The sequence below is a fragment of the Heterodontus francisci genome, unplaced genomic scaffold (genome assembly GCF_036365525.1).
Source record: "Heterodontus francisci isolate sHetFra1 unplaced genomic scaffold, sHetFra1.hap1 HAP1_SCAFFOLD_410, whole genome shotgun sequence".
Lineage (NCBI taxonomy): Eukaryota > Metazoa > Chordata > Chondrichthyes > Heterodontiformes > Heterodontidae > Heterodontus > Heterodontus francisci.
Genome location: NW_027140485.1, coordinates 769,933 through 784,325, shown reverse-complemented (window position 1 = coordinate 784,325; position 14,393 = coordinate 769,933). Strand labels below are relative to the sequence as shown.

Below are 14,393 nucleotides of genomic sequence, written 5' to 3'. Positions count from 1 at the left end.
AGTTCAAAGTGAAAGGGGAAAAGTTTAGGGGGGATATGTGTGGAAAGTTCTTTAGGCAGAGGGTGGTGGGTGCCTGGAACGCATTGCCAGCGGAGGTGGTAGATGCGGGCACGATAGCTTTGTCTTTCAACACACCATTAACATATTGTTTGCCTTTGCTCCACTACCTTCTGGTCAGCTATTCTGTGACCTTGTCCGATCTACATCTTCTCCTTTGTTATCTCTTGTCCCACCCCTGCTTTACTTGCTTATAATCTTTCACATTTCTCATATTTGCTAGTTCTGATGAAGGGTCACTGACCTGAAACGTTAACTCTGCTTCTCTCTCCACAGATGCTGCCAGACCTGCTGAGTATTTCCAGCATTTCTTGTTTTTATTTCAGATTTCCAGCATCCGCAGTATTTTGCTTTTATTTTAGACATATTTTTGATTGACAAGGGAGTCAAGGCTGATGGGGGTGGGGTGGTGGGGTGGGTTGGCACGAAAGTGGAGTAAAGGCCACAATCAGATCAGCCAAGATCTTATTGAGTGACAGAGCAGGCTCGAGCGGCCAGATGACCGACTCCAGCTCCTATTTCCTTTTATTACATTTTAAAGATGTTAATTGAGGGATGACTATTGACCACAACGCCAGGGACAACTCTGTTGATCTTCTTCAAATAGTGGCCATGGGATCTTTTCTGTTCACCTGAGAGGGCAGACAGGGCCTTAGTTTAACATCACATATGAAAGACACCTCTGACACTGAAGCGCTCCCTCAGCATTGGCACTAAGCGTGTCAGCCTAGAGGTGCCTATATTTCTGGAGTAGGTGCTTGAACCCCCAGCCTCTGACTCAAGAAGCAGTAGCGTTACCCATTGAGCCACGGCAGACACAGCTTTGACATCCTTCATGAAATAAGGCACCTCAAACTGGAAACAATATTCTAATCAATAGCTGTACAGATTCACTGTAATGGTGATATTGACCTGGAATTCACTGTAATGGTGATATTGACCTGGAATTCACTGTAATGGTGATATTGACCTGGAATTCACTGTAATGGTGATATTGACCTGGAATTCACTGTAATGGTGATATTGACCTGGAATTCACTGTAATAGTGATATTGACCTGGAATTCACTGTAATGGTGATATTGACCTGGAATTCACTGTATTGATGATATTGACCTGGAATTCACTGTCATGGTGATATTGACCTGGAATTCACTGTAATGGTGATATTGACCTGGAATTCACTGTAATAGTGATATTGACCTGGAATTCACTGTAATAGTGATATTGGTGCTGAACACCATAAGTTGGACCATGATCCTAAAATGGCGAAATTACACCAAAATTTGCGAGAGAATTGATTAAAATATCAGTGAATCAGAAAAGGCGTGGTCAATGATGTATTATTGTTCAAGCTAATTGTGCACCAGGCCACTCCCTACATCTGGAAACTATTACAATAATATTTCTAATACGGTTTCTATTTTCAAAGAATCCTGGCTGGACTAGGTCCTGATAAATGAAAGCAATTATTAATTTGTGAGTCTTTTAATTTCAGGTATCTCTACTGTCTGCCTTGGATCATGCAACCAATCGCTGCCTTCCCTTGAAGGGCAGCATAAAAGTCACCATCTGTGATGACATTTCTCTTCGATGCAGAGTCAGCAGACGTGAATATATCTCACCAACTGCTTAGATCGCTTCCCAATAATGTTCATCACATGCAAATCTGGGTTAACAGATGAGAGCATGTGTGGGCTGACTCATTCTCTGCGCAGACTCCCAAACCCTGGGAAATAAAACCACCCACGGGCCAGAAATCAAGTCAATGCTGTGTCTCCAGCACCAGAGTTCTTCAACTGAATTGAGGAATACTTTAAATGGTTAAATTTTTAAATGATTTTAAATCAATTTAAAATTTAATAAATGCCACAACCTTGGCATAACTTTTCAGCAAATTCTGGGCTAATATGCTACAAAACAATTGTTACAAGGAGTGTGTTATCACATATGTGTTAGCATACATGTTCAAGTCCTCTGAAGAAGGAACTTTCCTCCACACAAGATCAGGGGACAGGTTGTTCAACCTTGCCCGTCTAAGAGCGAAGTCCAAAGTACGGAAAGTCCTCATCAGGGAACTCCTCTTTGCTGACGATGCTGCTTTAACATCTCACACTGAAGAGTGCCTGCAGAGTCTCATCGACAGGTTTGCAGCTGCCTGCAATGAATTTGGCATAACCATCAGCCTCAAGAAAACGAACATCATGGGGCAGGATGTCAGAAATGCTCCATCCATCAATATTGGCGACCACGCTCTGGAAGTGGTTCAAGAGTTCACCTACCTAGGCTCAACTATCACCAGTAACCTGTCTCTAGATGCAGAAATCAACAAGCGCATGGGTAAGGCTTCCACTGCTATGTCCAGACTGGCCAAGAGAGTGTGGGAAAATGGCGCACTGACACGGAACACAAAAGTCCGAGTGTATCAGGCCTGTGTCCTCAGTACCTTGCTCTATGGCAGCGAGGCCTGGACAACGTATGCCAGCCAAGAGCGACGTCTCAGTTCATTCCATCTTTGCTGCCTCCGGAGAATACTTGGCATCGGGTGGCAGGACCGTATCTCCAACACAGAAGTCCTCGAGGCGGCCAATATCCCCAGCTTAAACACACTACTGAGTCAGCGGCACTTGAGATGGCTTGGCCATGTGAGCCGCATGGAAGATGGCAGGATCCCCAAAGACACATTGTACAGCGAGCTTGCCACTGGTATCAGACCCACCGGCCGTCCATGTCTCCGCTTTAAAGACGTCTGCAAACGCGACATGAAATCCTGTGACATTGATCACAAGTCGTGGGAGTCAGTTGCCAGCGTTCGCCAGAGCTGGCGGGCAGCCGTAAAGACAGGGCTAAAATGTGGCGAGTCGAAGAGACTTAGTAGTTGGCAGGAAAAAAGACAGAGGCGCAAGGGGAGAGCCAACTGTGTAACAGCCCCGACAAACAAATTTCCCTGCAGCACCTGTGGAAGAGCCTGTCACTCTAGAATTGGCCTTTATAGCCACTCCAGGCGCTGCTTCACAAACCACTGACCACCTCCAGGCGCGTATCCATTGTCTCTCGAGATAAGGAGGCCCAAAAGAAAAAGAAACATGCATTTAACCAGCCGAGTGCTACAAAGGGTCTAACGTGTAGGTGCAGGAATACCTGCTGTTCTGTGTGTAGGCCGGACACTGCCATGTACGTACTCCCAATGGTCTTGATCTTTTCAATATTCTCAAAACGTTCATCACCCAGCAGCTACAGAAATAAACCATGGGAAACAGAATCAATTCAGATCAACATTACCACTCAAAAAAAGCAATAACTTGTGTTTCAATAGCGACTTTCACATAAAGCAACATCCCCATGCATCTTCAAAGAGACATAATCAAAAGGAGATATTGGGATAGGTCACCAATAGTTTGGTCAAAGATGTGGGTTTTGAAAGAGAAAGAAGTACAGTGGTTGAGAAAGGAAATTCTAGTCTGGGCATCGACAACAGAAGGCATAGCCATCAATGGTGGGGAAAGGGAAGATCAATATGTGAGAGGTCAGGGTCGAAGCAGCACACAGCTCTCAGAGGGTTATAGGGCTGGAGGAGGTTATAGAGATAGGGAGAAGCAAGGTCAAGGAGGAAAAATAATTTTAAAATATTATATTTTAATTCTTAACTGAGGTGTTGCTGGACCAGGAACCATTGTAGGGCAGCAAACACAAGGGTAATGGGTGAATGGGGCTTAGTGAGAGTCTGGTATGGGCAACAGTGTTTTAGATGGGCTGAAGTTTACAGAGGACGGAAGATGGATGACTGGCCAGGAAACCATTGGAATAGTCTAGAGGCAATAAAGGCTTAGAATCACAGAACGTTTACAGCACAGAAAGAGACCACTTGGCCCATCGTGTCTGTGCCGGCCGAAAAACCATCCACCCATTCTAATCCCAACTTCCAGCATTTGGTCCGTAGCCCTGCAGATTACAACACTTGAGATGCATATCCAGACTCCTTTTGAATGAGTTGAGGGTTTCTGCCTCAACTACCCTTTCACACAGTGAGTTCCAGACCTCCATTACCCTCTGAGTGAAAAAGAATTTCCTAATCTCCCCTTGAATCTTTCTACCAATCACTTTAAATCTATAAGAACATAAGAACTAGGAGCAGGAGTAGGCAATTCAGCCCCTCAAACCTGCTCTGCCATTCAATACGATCATGGCTGATCTCATCTCGGCCTCAACTCCACTTTCCTGCCTGTTCTCCATAACCCTTCAACCCATTACTAATTAAAAATCTGTCTATCTCCTCCTTAAATTTACCCAATGTTCCGGCAACCACTGCACTCTGGGGTAGTGAATTCCACAGACTCATGACTCTTTGAGAGAAGTAATTTCTCCTCATCTTTATTTTAAATCTGCTACCCCTTATCCTAAAACTATGACTTCTTGTTCTAGATTGCCCCAGCAGAGGAAACATCCTCTCTTTGACTACTTTGTCAATCCCCTTAATCATCTTCTATGCCTCAATTAGATCTCCTCTCATTCTTCTAAACTCTAGGGAGTAAAGGCCTAAACTGCTCAATCTCTCTTCATAAGACAAACCCCTCATCTCTGGAATCAATCTAGTGAACCTCCTCTGAACTGCCTCCAATTCAACTACATCCCTCCTCAAGTAAGGGGACCAAAACTGTACGCAATACTCCAGGTGCGGTCTCACTAATGCCTTGTACAGTTGCAGCAACACTTCCCTACTTTTATACTCTTATTTCTTTAGCAATAAATGCCAAAATTCCATTTGCCTTCCTTATTACCTGCTGCACCTGCAAACTAGTTTTCTGCGATTCATGCACGAGGACACCCAGATCCCTCTGCACCAAAGCACTCTGAAGTTTCTCTCCATTTAGATAATAATTTGCTTTTCTAATCTTCCAACCAAAATGAATAACCTCACACTTATCCACATTAAACTCCATCTGCCAAATTTTGGCCCATTCACCTAACCTATCCATATCCATTTGTAAATTTCTTATTTCTTTATTGCAACTTACTATCTCACTTATTTTAGTGTCATCTGCAAATTTGGCTATAGTACCTTCTATCCCTGCATCCAAGTCATTAATATAGATTGTAAATAGTTGGGGCCCGAGGACCGAACCCTGTGGCACCCCACTAGTTACATCTTGCCAACCAGAAAAAGACCCATTTATCTCGACTCTGTTTTCTGTTGGTTAGCCAATCCTCTATCAAAGCTAATAAATTGCCCCTAACCCCATGTGATCTTATCTTGGGTATTAACTTTTTGTGCGGCACCTTATCAAATGCATTCTGGAAGTCCAGATATACTACATCTACAGGATCCCCATTATCCACTTTACTTGTTACATCTTCGAAAAACACGAGTAAATTAATGGGTGGCACAGTGGTTAGCACTGCAGCCTCATAGCTCCAGCGACCCAGATTCAGTTCTTGGTACTATCTGTGCGGAGTTTGTAAGTTCTCCCTGTGACTGTGTGGGTTTCTGCTAGGTGCTCCGGTTTCCTCCCACAGACAAAGACTTGCAGGTTGATAGGTAAACTGACCATTGTAAATTGCCCCTAGCATAGGTAGGAGAATTGTGGGGATGTGGTAGGGAATATGGGATTCATGTAGGATATGTATAAATGGATGGTTGGCACAGACTCAGTGGGCCAAAAGGCCTGTGTCAGTGCTGTATCTCTCTATGACTAAATTAGTCAAACATGATTTACCCTTTATAAAACCATGCTGACTCTGATGGATTGGATTTTGACTTTCTAAATGTCCTGTTATTGCTTCCTTAATAATGGATTGTAATAATTTCCCAACAACAGATATTAAACTAACTGATCTATAGTTTCCTACTTTCTGCCTCCCTCCCTTTTTGAATAAGGGCGTTATATTAGCTTTTGTCCAATCTGCTGGAACCTTTCCCGTATCCAGAGAATTTTTGAATATTATAACCAATGGATCCACTATCTCCGCAGCCACTTCCTTTAAGACCCTAGGATGTGGGCCATCAGGCCCTGGGGACTTGTCTGCCTTCAATCCCAATAGTTTGCTCAGTACTTTTTCCCCAGTGATGAGGATTGTTCTAAGTTCCTCTCTTTCTATAACCTCTGCATTACCTGTTACTATTGGGATGGTACTAGTGTCCTCCACTGTGAAAACTGAGGCAAAATACTGATTTAGTGTCTACGCCATTTCTGTGTCCCTTCTATTAACTCCCCAGTCAAATCCTCCAAGGGACCAACATTCACTTTAGCTACTCTCTTCCCTTTTATATACATATAGGAGCTTTTGCTATCTGTTTTTATATTTTGCGCTCGTTTTCTTTCATAATTTACCTTTGCTCTTTTTATTACTTTTTTAGTAAACCTTTGTTGATCTTTAAAAGTTTCCCAATCTTCCAGCCTGCCACTGGCCTTTGCAATATGGTGTGCCTTAGTTTTTGTCTTTATGTTATCCTTAACTTCCTTGCTTAGCCATAGATGTTTTTTCCCCTCTTACAATCTTTCTTCCTCTCTGGAAAATATTTTAGTTGGGAGGAATTGAATATCTCCTTAAACATCTGCCACTGCTCATCAACTGTCTTACCTTTTAGTCTTCCTGCCCAGTCCACTGGGGCCAAATCTGTCCTCATGCCTATGTAATTACCTTTGTTTAACTCCAGAACACTAGTGTGGAACTCCAGTTTCATGCCCTCAAACTGAATTTGAAATTCTAGCATTCTATGCCCTCTAGTCACTGACCTCTCTGCTAAGGTAAATTGGCCCTTCACAATTTTGTACATTTCAATCAGATCTCCCCTCAGCCTTCTCTGTTCCAAGGAGAACAACCCCAGCCTATTCAATCTTTCCTCATAGCTGCATTTTTCCAGTCCTGGTAATATCCTCGTAAATCTCCTCTGTACCCTCTCTAATGCAATTACATCCTTTCTGTAATGAGGTGACCAGAACTGCACACTGTACTCAAGTTGTGGCCTAACCAATGAGTTATACAGTTCCAGCATAACCTCCCTGATCTTGTATTCTACACCTCGGCTAATAAAGGAAATGATTCCATATGCCTTCTTAACCACCCTATCAACCTGTCCTGCTACCTTCAGGGATCTGTGGGCATTCACTCCAAGTTTCCTCACTTCCTCTACACTTCTCAGTATTTTCCCATTAATCGTGTACTCCTTTGCCTTGTTTGACTTCCCCAAATGCATCACCTCACACTTCTCCAGGTTGAATTCAATTTGCCACTTTTATGCCCATTTGACCAGACCATCAATATCTTCCTGCAGCCGACAGCTATCCTCCTCGCTATCTACCACACGGCCAATCTTTGTGTCGTCTTCCAACCTCTTAGAACATGGAAACATAGAAAATAGGAGCAGGAGTAGGCCATTGGCCCTTCGGGCCTGCTCCGCCATTCAAAAAAGATCATGGCTGATCGTCTAATTCAGTACCCTGTTCCCGCTTTCTCCCCATATCCCTTGATCCCTTTGGCATTAAGAAACATATCTATTTCCTTCTTGAATATATTTCATGATTTTGCCTCCATTGCCTTCTGTGGTAGAGAATTCCACAGGTTCACCACCCTCTGAGTGAAGAAATTTCTCCTCATCTCGGTTCTAAATGGCATACTCCGTATCCTGAGACTGTCACCCCTGGTTTGACCAATCTATATGTAGATCAAAGTCCCCATGATTACAGTTGTACCCTTATTGCACGCGTCTCTAATTTCCTGTTTAATGCCATCCTTTACATCTCCACTACTGTTTAGGGCTTATAGACAACCCCCACCAACGTCTTCTGCCCCTTGGTGTTTCTTAGCTCCAGCCATACAGATTCCACATCATGATCTTCCGAGCCAATATCCTTCCTCAATATTGCATTGATTTCCTCCTTTACTAACAATGCTACTCCACCTCCTTTCCCTTTTTGCCTGTCCTTCCTAAATATTGAATATTTCCTAAATATTGAATACCCCTGGATGTTCAGTTCCCATTCTTGGTCATCTTGCAGCCATGTCTCCATAATCGCTACTAAATCATAACCGTTCATATCTATTTGCGCTGTTAATTCATCTACCTTATTACGAATGCTCCGCGCATGAAGACACAATGCCATTAGACTTGTCTTTTTAACATTGTTAGTCATCTTAGCTTTATTTTGCACTGTGGCCCCATTTGTTTCTCGCCCTTGTTTTCTCTGCCTTCCTCTTTTGCTTCTTACCTTCCTGTCTTTCATTTCTATTCTTGTTTCCCTCTCCTCTGTCTCCCCACTCAGATTCCCAACCCCCTGCCATTGTAGTTTAAACCCCCCGCCCCGAGGAAATTGGTCCCAGTCCTGCCCAAATGCAACCCGTCCAGCTTGTACTGGTCCCACCTTCCCCAGAACTGGTCCCAATGTTCCAGGAATCTGAATCCCTCCCCACTGCACCATTTCTCCAGCCACGTATTCATCTGATATATCCTGCTATTTCTGCTCTCACTAATCCTGAGATTACTATGTTTGAGGTCCTACTTTTTAATGTTCATCCGAACTCCCTATATTCAGCTTGTAGGACATTAACATGAGAGTGGCACAGTGGTTAGCAATGCAGCCTCACAGCTCCAGTGACCTGGGTTCAGTTCTGGGTACTATCTGTACGGAGTTTGCAAGTTCTCTCTGTGACACGTGGGTTTCCGCCGGGTGCTCTGGTTTTCTCCCACAGCCAAAGACTTGCAGGTTGAAAGGTAAATTGGCCAGCTGTTCAATATTCAGTGTATTCACACCTAATCTGTACTAATACTTTGTCTTTCAACACACCATTAACATATTGTTTGCCTTTGCTCCGTGACCTTTTGGTCAACTATGTGGCCTGGTCCAATCTGCACCTTCTCCTTTGTTATCTCTTGCCCCACCCCCACCTCACTTGCTTATAATCTGTGACTTTTCTAATATTTGTCAGTTCTGAAGAAGGGTCACTGACCCGAAACGTTAACTCTGCTTCTCTTTCCACAGATGCTGCCAGACCTGCTGAGTGATTCCAGCATTTCTTGTTTTTGTTTCAGATTTCCAGCATCCGCAGTATTTTGCTTTTATTACCAAGATCTCTCTGTTCATCTACACTACCAAGAATCTTCCCATTAGCCCAGTACTCTCCATTCCTGTTACTCCTTCCAAAGTGAATCACCTCACACTTTTCCGCATTAAACTCCATTTGCCATCTCTCAGCCCAGCTCTGCAGCCTATCTATGTCCCTCTGTACCCTACAACATCCTTCGGCACTATCCACAACTCCACCGACCTTCGTGTCATCCGCAAATTTACTAACCCACCCTTCTACACCCTCTTCCAGGTCATTTATAAAAATGACAAACAGCAGTGGTCCGGCCCTGGTGATTTATCCACTTTCAAGGATGCTAATACCATTAATACTTCCTTTATCTTTCTATGTTTATCACATCCAATATTTCACACTCCTCCTCAACTACAATATCTGCATTGTCCCCCTCTTTTGTGAAGACATGTGCAAAGTATTTATTAAGAACCATATCCACATCTTCTGCCCATATACATAGGTTACCTTTTTGGTATTTTATGGGCCCTACTCTTTCCTTAGTTATCCCCTTACTGGTGATATATTGTTAGAACATCTTTGGGTTCACCTTGATTTTGCTTGCTAATATTCTTTCATGCCCTCTTTTATCTTTCCTGATTTCCTTTTGATTTCACCTCTCCACTTTCTATACTCCTCTCAGCTTTCTGTAGTATTGAGTTCTCGGTGTCGGACATAAGCTTTCCTTTTCTGCCTTATCTTACCCTGTAAGCTCCTTGACATCCATGGGGTTCTAGACTTGACTGTTTCACCCTTTTTCTTTGTTTACATGTTTTCTCTGAACCCCTTGAATCTCCCCTTTGAATGCCTCCCACTGTTCTGACACTGATTTACCTTCAAGTAGCTGTTTCCAGTCCACTTTCGCTAAATCACTCTTCAGTTTAGTAAAATTGGCCTTGCCCCAATTGAGATCTCTAACTCCTGTTCTATCTCTGTCCTTTTCCATAATTATGTTAAAACTGACTGAATCATGATCACTACCACCAAAATGCTCTCCCACTGCCACTCCTTCCACCTGCTCAGCTTCATTTCCGAAAACTAAGTCTAAAACTGTGCCCTCTCTTGTTGGACTTGCTACATACTGGGCAAAATAAGTTCTCCTGAATGCACCTCATGAATTCTGCTCCCTCAATTCCTTTCACACTAGAACAATCCCAGTTAACATTGGGGTAATTAAAATCCCCGGCCCTACTGTTCTTGCAAACGTGGTGGTGAGCTGCCTTCTTGAACCACTGCAGTCATAGGGGTGTCGGATGCTTTTAGAGAGTTCCAGGATTTTACCCAGCGACAGTGAAGGAATGTCGATATATTTCCAAGTCAGGATGGTGTGTGACTTGGAGGGGAACTTGCAGGTGGTGACATCCCCGTGCATCTGCTGCCCTTGTCCTTCTAGTTGGTAGAGGTTATGGGTTTGGAAGGTGCTGTCGATGGAGCCTTGGTGAGTTGCTGCAGTGCATCTTGTAGATGGTACACACTGCTGCCACTGTGCGTCAGTGGTGAAGGGAGTGAATGTTGAAGGTGGTGGATGGGGTGCCAATCAAGCGGGCTGCTTTGTCCTGGATGGTGTCAAGCTTCCTGTGTGTTGTTGGAGCTGCACCCATCCAGGCAAGTGGAGAGTATTCCATTACACTCCTGACTTGTGCCTTGTAGATGATGGACAGGCTTTGGGGAGTCAGGAGGTGAGTTACTCGCCACAGAATTCCCAGCCTCTGACCTGCTCTTGTAGCCCCGGCATTTATGTGGCTGGTCCAGTTTATCTTCTGGTCAATGGTAAACCCCATTCTGTCTTGAACATGCTTAATGATTGAGCTTCCACAGCCCTCTGAGGTAGAGAATTCCAAAGATTCAGGATGTTGGCCTGACGCAAAGGAACCATTTCCAATGTCAGTTAGCATGGGGGTCAGGAAAGGAAGTGGAGTGGTCAGTAGTTTAGTGGGAATAAGGTCGATGGAGCAAGAGGTAAATGTCATGGACAAGCTAAACATGAGGACATGAGGGGAGATAGGAGAGAAATTAGATAGAGATGTGGGTTCAGGGATAGGGCATGGAAGCAGCAGAGTCAACTGACAATAAGTAGTAATAATTCGAATGCCTGAGAATGTTAGCACAAGGAGTGTGAGGCAGTGTCGAGCCATTCCCGACTCCACAGTGCAGAGGGAACAGTAAGTGCTAATGGGGATATTCGAGACACCTGTGTAAATGCTGAGATTGAACATAGGAGCAGGAGTAGGCCATTCAGCCTGTCGAGCCTGCTCCGACATTCAATTTGATCACAGCTGATCATCTATCTCAATGCACTTACCTGCACTATCCCCATATCCCTTGATGTCATTAGTATCCAGATATCTGTTGATTCCTGTCTTGAACATACTCAATGATTGAGCTTCCACAGCCCGCTGAGGTAGAGAATTCCACAGATTCACCACACTCTGAGTTAAGAAATTCCTCCTCACCTCAGTCTTAAATGTCCTCCCCCTCATTCTGAGACTGTGTCCCCTGGTTCTAGACTCACCAGCCAGAGGAAACATCCTATACACATCTACCCTGTTACACCCTGTAAGAATTTTGTACATTTCAATGAGATCACCTCTCATTCTTTGAAACTCTATAGAATACAGGCCCAGTCTCCTCAATCTCTCCTCATAAGACAATCCTGCCTTCCCAGGGATTAGTCAGGTGAATCTCTGTTACATTCCCTCTATGGCAAATATATCCTTCCTGAGATAAGGAGACCAAAACTCCAGGTGCAGTCTCACCAAGGATTTATGCAATTGCAGAAGACATCTTTACTCCTGTCGTCAAACCCCTTTGCAATGAAGGCCAACATACCATTTACCTTCCTAATTGCTTGCTGCACCTGCTTACTAGCTTTTAGTGACTCATGAACAAGGACACCCAGGTCTCTTTGGACATGAACACTTCCCAACCTCTCACCAGTTAAGAAATACTTTTCTATTTTTCTATCAAAGTGGATCATTTTACATTTATTCACATTTTATTCCATCTGCAATGTTCTTGCACAATTACTTAACCTGTCCAAATCCCCTTGAAGCTTCCTTGCATCCTCCTCACAATTTACATTCCCACCTAGTTTTGCGTGATCAGCAAATTTGGAAATATTTCAATTGGTCACCACATCCAAATTATTTATGTAGATTGTAAACAGCTGTGGCCCAAGCACTGATCCTTGCGGTACCCCACTAGTCACAGACTGCCATCCTGAGAATGACCTGTTTATTCCTACTCACTGCTTTCTGTCTATTAACCAATTCTCAATCCATACCTGTATATTACCCCAATCCCATGTGCTCGAATTTGTTTACTAACCTCCTGTGTGAGACTTTATCGAAAGCCTTCTGAAAATCCAAATACAGCACAACCACTGGTTCTCCTTTATCTATGCTACAAGTAACATCCTCAAAAAACTCCAATAGGTTTGACAAACATGATTTCCCTTTCATAAATCCATGTTGACTCTGCCCAATCATATCATTATTTTCCAAGCGTCTAGTTATCACATACTTTATGATAGATTCTAACTTTCCCTACTACTGACATCAAACTAACAGTTCTGGAATTCCCCATTTTCTCTCTCACTCCCTTCTTAAATAGTGGGGTTACATTTGCTACTTTCCAATCTGCAGGAACCATTCCAGAATCTATCGAATTTTGAAAGATGCATCCACTATCTCTATAGCCATCCCCTTCTAACACTAGAGTAGAGAATAGTAAGTTATTATGTGGGGGCACAAGAACACAAGTAATAGGAACGGAAGTAGACCATTCGGCCCATTGAGCCTGCTCCGCCATTCAATACGATTATGGCTGCTTCAATTTTATTTTCCTGCCCGCTCCCCATATCCCTTGATTCCCTGTGAGGAGTCCCTGATGAAAGGTCACAGACCTGAAACGTTAACTTTGCTACTCTCTCCACTGATGCTAACAGACCTGCTGAGTATGTCCAGCACTTTTTGTTTTTGTGTCAAAGAAGGACTAGACTGGGTGTTGAACATTGCAGGATACTGGTGTTCAGGATAAAAGGAGGAGGGGTGTTGGTATTGATTAAGGAGAGCATTGCAGTGCTGGAGAAAAAGGATGTCCCAGAGGGGTCAAGACAGAATCAATTTGGCTGGAGCTAAGGAACAGAAATGGTGCAGTTACATTGCTCGGTGTTGTCTACAGGCCACCAGCTAGTGGGAAGGACGTGGAGGAACAAAGTTGCTAGGAAATTACAGAGAGGTGCAAAAATTATAGGGTAGCTACTTTAATGATCCAAACATAGACTGGGATACTAGCAGTACAAAGGGCAGTAAGGGGCAAGAGTTCCTAGAGTGTGTTCAGGAATACTTTCTAGAACAGTATCTAGTCCAATGAGAAAGGAGGCACTGCTAGAACTGGTTCTTGGGAATGAGGTGGGCCAAGTGGATCAAGTATCAGTAGATCATTTAGGGGATAGTGATCATTTGTATCATAAGGCTTAGGCTAACTATGGGAAAGGACAAAGAACAATCCAGAGTAAGAATAATTAACTGGGGGAAAGCCAACTTCAATGGATAAAAGGGAGCTGGGACAAATAAATTGGAGTCAAAAGTGGCAGAGAAAACGGTTGCGGAACAATGGGCTACCTTCAAAGAGATAGTTCGGGCACAGTCAAGGCATGTTCCCTCGAAGGGAAAAGGTAGAATAAACAAATCCAGAGCTCCCTGGATGACAAACTGGTAAAGATTAAGATAAAGAAGAAAAAATGTGTTTATGACAGATGCCAGGTAGAAAATACTATTGAGAACCAGGCTGAATATAGATGGTCCAGAGGGGAAGTGAAAAAGCAAATAAGAGAAGCAAAGAGAGAGCATGAAAAGAGACTGGCAACTAGCATTAAAGGAAATTCCAAAGTTTTCTATAGACATATAATTAGTAAAAGGACGAGTGGGGCTGATTAGGGACCACAAAGGTGATTTACGCACGGAGGCAGAGGGCATAGCTGAGGTACTAAATGAATACTTTGCATCTGTCTTTACCAAGGAAGAAGATGCAACCCAGGCAATGGTGAAAGAGGAGATAATTCAGACACTAGAGGGGTTTAAAATTGATAATGAGGAAGTATTAGATAGGCTGTCTGTACTTAAGGTGGATAAAGCACCAGGGCCGGATGAAATGCATCCATGGATACTGAAGGAAGTAAGGGTGGAAATCGCAGAGGCCCCTTCAGTCTTCCTTAGACTCGGGGGTGGTGCCAGAGGACTGGAGAATTGCAAATATTAC

At 43.6% G+C, this 14,393-nt stretch overlaps 1 protein-coding gene across 1 annotated transcript in view; it reads right to left on the bottom strand.

Moving 5' to 3' along the window:
• The window catches only part of LOC137359980 (adenylate cyclase type 8-like), a 264,866-nt gene that overhangs the window by 18,996 nt on the left and 231,477 nt on the right, over positions 1–14,393 (bottom strand). The window contains exon 24 of the mRNA XM_068025574.1: positions 3,198–3,290. Coding sequence (XP_067881675.1) covers positions 3,198–3,290 — 93 coding nt within the window. The remainder of the gene's footprint in view (positions 1–3,197; positions 3,291–14,393) is intronic.